The sequence below is a fragment of the Orycteropus afer genome, unplaced genomic scaffold (assembly GCF_000298275.1).
Source record: "Orycteropus afer afer isolate SDZICR_OR568_19922 unplaced genomic scaffold, OryAfe1.0 scaffold00312, whole genome shotgun sequence".
Lineage (NCBI taxonomy): Eukaryota > Metazoa > Chordata > Mammalia > Tubulidentata > Orycteropodidae > Orycteropus > Orycteropus afer.
Genome location: NW_006921899.1, coordinates 560,206 through 566,946, shown reverse-complemented (window position 1 = coordinate 566,946; position 6,741 = coordinate 560,206). Strand labels below are relative to the sequence as shown.

Genomic DNA, 6,741 nt, shown 5'->3' with positions numbered 1-6,741 from the left:
GTCACTCTAAGTAGGAACTGACTCAATAGCAGTGAGTTTGGTTTGAAGAGCTGGTTCAGTTGTTTCAAAGTTAGGGTAAATTTACATAGCATGAAAGGGCAAGTAGGAGTTGTGTGTAAGTGGGGTGTTTTTAGCCCAGGACTGCCTATCTGTGCTCTCAAAACACCATGGACCTTTCTTTCACAGACTTTTACATGGTTGTGTGTTTGTTTCTCTTTATTTGCTTGTGTGATTGTTTGATGAATAACAATAATAATGTATTTCATTTTAGCTGTTCTGTTTTATGCATTTTTCAGAGTTAGCAGGCCATAATTGCTTATCTAGAATTGATGATTTCCCACCAGATTCAGTATATTGAGTTTGTGTGAACAAAAGAATGTGTTTTTCTTTTGTAAAACTACTTTTAAATCACTCAGTACACATTTAATGAAAGTACTCAAACCTATCTTCCCCCAAAACAATTTCTTTGTAAATCTGGGATGTGTCCTCTACACTTGCTACTCTCATTAGCTGAAAATAGGGTATATATGGCACCAAAGAAGAAGATGACCTTAATCGAGGAGGAAGTAGAGCCAGCACTACAAGTCAAGGCCAGGGCCAAGGACTAGCCATTGACAGAATTATTCTCCCACCCATGGGGTTATTTCATGGCATCACCAGCACAAGCAATTCATTTGTTAACAATATAGCATCATCTTGCTGATAGATCCAAATGCAGATTCAATTCATCAGCAACCTTAGTTGGCTCATTCTCCAAAATATATCACAAATCTGTGTACTTTTTCATCTACCCTTATTATCATCCCAGTCCAAGCCACCATCAAAATGACCTGGTGGGGTGAGTGAGCACTTAAAAGGTAATGTTAAATATGAATGAGAGTAGGGACTCAGGAATGACATCATAAGTCAGGTAACACTTAACTGGGGTTTTGAAGGATGAATAGGAGTTTTCTGGGAGATGGAACAGCATTGCAAAGGCACAGAGTCATGAAAGGCTATGGCAGAAATCACACCATAAATAGGAAAAATAGCACAGAGGCAAACTCAGCTGATCCCATTAATACAGAAAGAAAGAACTCACCTCAAATTTCTGCCGCAGTTCCTCATTGCCCTCACTTCCTTCCGGCGGCACAGGCACATTGAAGTATTCACCCTCCTCCTGGCTCAATAACTTAAACCTAAAGGGAGAGAAGGGAACAGGGAAAATCCCATGATTCTCTACTTGTTATTATTTTATTGATTAGGATAAGAGAAGGTAGGCCTACAAAAAGCCCTACCTTAAAAAAATATGTTAATGATTTTTGTTTTGTTTTTATTTTGTTTGATTGTGGAGCCAATTCCACTACCTATTGTTGCAAATATTCTACGGACATAAGACAAAAAATGTATATTCTGTGTTCATGGGATGGAAAGCTCTCTCTGTTCACACATACCCAACTGAGTTTTGTTGTTACTGTAGTTTTCGTTTTTACAATAACTGTATATGTTTACCTATTTGTTGTCTATTAAGAGCTTTCTTATTCTCAAAGAATGCTATTAAAATATCCTATTATAAACACATTCCTAACACATTGGCCCTGCATTTCCACTACCTTTTGCTATACACATTTATCCATCTTGCCATCATGACACCCAACTGCATTTGGATCACTGTGATCTTCACAAATGCTATTTTCCTCTGCAGATGCTTGCCCAGTGTTCCTTATTCAAGTTCTCAAAAACGGTATCCCATAGTGGTTGAGAAGGAGCTCTCATGGTGTAGTGGTTAAGGCATTTGGCTGCTAATCAAAAGGCCAGTGGTTTGAACCCTCCAGCTTCTGGAAGAAAGATGGAGCAGCCTGCTTCCATAAAGATTTACAGCTTTGGAAACCCAATGGGGGTCACTATGAGTTGGAATTGATTCAGTGGCAGTGAGTTTGATTTTCTGGAGTTGACAGCATAAGGCATGGAGTTAAATCGTGCTTGAGTTCAAACTTGTCTCTGGCTTTGCCATCTTGTATAACACTGGACAAGGTCATGAGGCTCTCTGAGCCTCAGCTATGTTCATCTGTAAATGGAAATAAATATGCCTTTTTCCTAGGATCGTGTTGGGGCTGAAATGTGATGATGCATGATCTACATGTATGAGATGTGTAAGGGTCAGAGCCTGGCATCTAGAGGTGCCATTCAAGAGATGCCCACCATCATCATCATCTTCATAGACATTCACAATATTATAAGAAACATCTTGACTTTTCATTTCATCAGAGAATTATTATTACAATAAACATCATCTGTCCATAGTGAGAGAATGAGATGAGAATGAGGAAGAAACATGGACATTCCAAAGGCATTTGAGTCAGTGGGGAAAACAAGACCCCCAATTCCTCACTGCCAAAGACACTTCCTAATGCAAATCTACCATTTTTATCACAATTTGTTCTCCATTCACAAGTCTTCTTAGGCAGCTTCTAAAAATAAGAGGGAGAAATGAGTCAAAGCGGAGACACCAATGGGAGCCTCCATGTCACCACGTTTACTGCTTGATTCTCAGCTCCCACATTTCCACTGAAATTACCAAAAGAAACATAAAAATCAGAGAAAAGCCGTATCTTTACTGGAAGTCAAGAAGGGTGCCATTCACATAACAGGGACTTCCAGGAATTCCACAGATTAAAATGATACAGAGCATAAAATGATACAGAGCAGTATTTGTCAAACTTTATCCATTCACCTGGCACCTTTGTGGATCTTACTATCAATTCAATGTTTCTCCTTGAATCATCATTTTTTAAAATAATAAATTTACTTTGAAAGGACACTTTATATATTTCTTCCTTGAAAAGAAAGTCAATGTCATTTGCTACAAATGGAAAGTAAATGCCAAAAAAAAAATGAAAATCAAACAAAGTGATTCAAGTCCAGGTAGATGGAGCTGTTCACCAAAGGCTCTAAACCTAAAATTTGTCTCCTGTCCCCTCCCCACCTTGTTAAAATGGGAGATAAGCAAACCAAAAAGCCTGTGGCCATCACCCCTGTGGTGTAGTAAATTACCTGCTATGGCTTTTCTAGCCATAAGTTTTTGTAAACTCCATGGTGGAATTTGCTGTGAGCAACTGAGAAGCTCCTGATTGTTAAAGTTATCCACCTGGGGTATTTCTGTTGCTAGTGGCACAAAGCAATGTTCTGGGAAGTTTTTTCTCTCTCAGGTGCTTAGAATTCTGATGTTATGATTGATTAGTTTGGCCACTCTGCCAGGCTCAAAAGGAGCCCTAGTAGAGGCAGAAGGAGTCTCTCTGACTTCTGGCTGAGAAGGACGTGCTGCTGAAAGAAACATGCTCCTGAGAAACAGGAGCTGCTGAGAGAGACACGCACTTCTGGGGGAGAGACTATGATGGACTATTGGCTGAGAGACGGTGGGCTGAGAGAGACTGAGTATTGTTCCTGAACCTGAATTGTAGCCTGGTGCTAGCCTATGAAACCCATAATCTGTGAGTTCTTTGTGGCCACTACAGCAAATTATTGAACCCAGCGGAAAGGTGGTGGATGCTGTGGAAGGAATGGTTGGTGTTGGGGTTGATGAAAGGGCTGGAGGGAGGCAGCATGTCTGGCCTCGGGCTATAAATGGTGATTCTGTCTTCCTCTTGCACAGTTAAAGGAGGTCAGAAGATGCAGCCTCCTTGCCCCTTTGGCAACTTCCAACTCAGAGATACACGTGGGTCAGAGTAGAACGGTGTTCCACAAGGTCTCTAGGGACCGATGTTTTCATCCCCTGGGTGGTACAAATGGTTAATGTGCTTGGCTGCTAACCAAAGGCTTGGAGGTTTGAGTCCCCAGAGGAACTTCAGGAAAGGTGAACCACATCCAAGAAAACAGCCACTGAAAACTCTATGGCACACAGTTCTACCCTGACATGCATGGGGCCGCCATGAGTCCAAGTCAACTCCATCAGCACACAGTGAGTGTTAGCGACATACCAGACTGTCTGAGACTTTCTCTTTGAGGTCATCTGAAGAACTGAAGGAGCACTGACCAAAGAACAGCTTTCTCAGGGTGCAAGTCAACATTATATATGCCTCAACCATGCACTGTCTACAGTCATTTTGGAAAATACAGAATAAGGGGAACTGACCACCTGATCATCAGTGAATGGGAACGCCAGTAGAACCCTACTAACAACCCTGGATCAGACCATCAGGGATGGGATGAGGACCACCAATTCCTAGCCATATTTAGGAGGTGCATGGGGTATCAGCCCCTGGGGCAGCAGGCAGAAAGATTCAACACACCTTATGCTCCCAGTGGCCGGCTATCCTGAGGTTGAGGGTGCAGCCACTGCAGATGAGGGGTTCTGTGTCAGTTAGAAAAGAGAAGCAGGACCTCCCCCCAACTTTGAGATGCACAAATCAACAGGGGGAAGATGCCACCTCCACTGAGCAATGGAGCTGAGTCCAGCTGTGGTCCTCTCTCAGGTATCTACAGGGAACAGGACCCCTGATCTATCGAAACAGAATTCCATCAAAGACAAAAGACTCCTTTCACCTGGGCTAAAAGATTAGAACAAGGACATGTACCATCTCTGTGCTGACTCAGAATGAGAAGAGAGAGAAAAAGAACAGAGCATAAGATACACTCAGTTACTCAAATAAAGACAAATACTGAGGAGTCAGCTAAGTACCTCCCATGAAAGGGAAATGTTGCCAAAAAAAAGAAATCCTAGAAAGTATCTAATTCATATTTCCAACGAGATTCAAGAGGTTAATGCATTTACGAAACAGAAACCATCTGACATTAGAAGAGATGGCCTTCAGAAGAAAATTGTTAGTACTGAATTTTAAAATCCACTGGAGACACTAGGATGGGTAATTCAGATGACAATTACTGAATTACAAAACGAACTTGTGAATTTTTTCTGACACTGGGCTTGAGACTTATCATACTGATTAGAGTTGAACTGAGTGCTATATACTACATGCTACATACTACAAAGACAACGTGTGTTCCCAAAACTAAAACAGAACATGAAGTGGGGGGGGGGTACTGTTTTTCGGAATATATGTCAGCAGAGATATATTAAGGTCTTTCTTGTATACAAAGTTCTTATAAATCAATAACAAGGCTAGGCAAGGGACAGAACATACACAAATTACAATACACAAATGAAAGCGTTCAACATAATTAGTGATCCAAAACATGTATAACATCTGCATCAATTATGTCTTTGAAATGTATAATACCAGATGTTGACAAGTTTGGGTTAAATGAAAATCTCACACAACTTTGGTGAGAATGTAAATTGATAGGAAAAAAAAAATTCAGGGCATTTTGGTAAATGTTTCAATATCGTGTATGTTCTCAAAGCTGTCAACTCCAGGTCCAGGAATGTATTAGGAAATAATTAAAGCTGAGCACAAAGGTTTTGCTACAAGGATGTTTGCAGCAGCATAGTTATATAGGAAAACATTGTGTACTTTATGTAAAAATATGATTATATAAATTGAGGCAAATTCATACAATGGACTCAAAATCAAAACCAAACTCACTGCCATTGAGTTGATTTCAACTCACAGCAATCCCCATTGGGTTTCTGAGGTGGTAAATCTTCACAGAAGTAAATTGCCCCATCTTCCTTCTGCGGAGTGGCTGATGGGTTTGAACCACCAACCATCTGGTTAGCAGTCAAATGCCTTAGGCACTACACCACCAGAGCTCCTTATAGAACAGATTACCAACAGGCAGCTATTAAAAACGATGTTGCACAAGATTAAGGAATGACTATATTGTGATATATTATTGTTAGTTAAAAACCACAAGCTACCAAGCAATATATGCACACAGTAAGATTTCATTTTGTTTCATTTGTTATCAGTGGGGATTCATGTTGCTAGAAGAGACCATTCCCTGGAGGATACCATGCTTGGTAAAGTGGACGGTCAGTGAAAAAGGGGAAGGCCCTCAATGAGATGGGTTGGCACAGTGGCTACAACAATGGGCTCAGGTATAGTGAGGATTGTGAGGCTGGCACAGGACTGGGTAGTGTTTTGTATACACAGGGTCACTAGGAATCAGCACCAACAACAGCACCTAACAACGGCAATACTCATTCCAGGCATACTATTACCAGACATTGGGCACTCACTCACATTAGACATCTCAATGGCAACTAACATCACTTACTTTGACCAGTTTAACATCACAACGATCCTATTACAGTTATCACTCCAAAACCAAAACCAAACTCACTGCCGTGGAGTCGGATCTGACTCCTAGCGACCCTTCCTTGGGTTTCCAACGTGGTACCACTACAGAAGTAGATTGCCCAGTCTTCCTCCCATGGAGTGGCTGGTGGGTTTGAACCACCAGCCTTCTGGTTAACAGTCAAATGCCTTAGGCACTATGCAGCACCAGAGCTACCACTATTACCACCAAATGAGAAAATGAGGCACAGAAGGGTTAAGTCATTTGCCCAAGAGGACACAGCTAGGAAGAAGGGCTGATTTCACAGCCCATGTGCTTAGTTACAGCTTTTGTAATAAAATCAAAATGTCATTTAAGGGTTTAAAGAAATGTAACTTTTTTTTTTTTAGTAATACTTTATTATGTTATCGGTGTAAGTTTACACAGCAAATTAACTTCCTATTTAACAATTACTACACAGATTGTTCAGAGACATTGCTTATATTTTTCACAATGTGTTACCATCCTCATTAATTCCCTTCTGGATGTTTCCCTAAAGAAGCACAATTTTTAGGTAGCAAAAAT

At 40.8% G+C, this 6,741-nt stretch overlaps 1 protein-coding gene across 1 annotated transcript in view; it reads right to left on the bottom strand.

Moving 5' to 3' along the window:
• The window catches only part of PRKCB (protein kinase C beta), a 580,609-nt gene that overhangs the window by 179,403 nt on the left and 394,465 nt on the right, over window positions 1-6,741 (bottom strand). Inside the window, exon 8 of the mRNA XM_007951796.2 lies at window positions 1,082-1,178. Coding sequence (XP_007949987.1) covers window positions 1,082-1,178 — 97 coding nt within the window. The remainder of the gene's footprint in view (window positions 1-1,081; window positions 1,179-6,741) is intronic.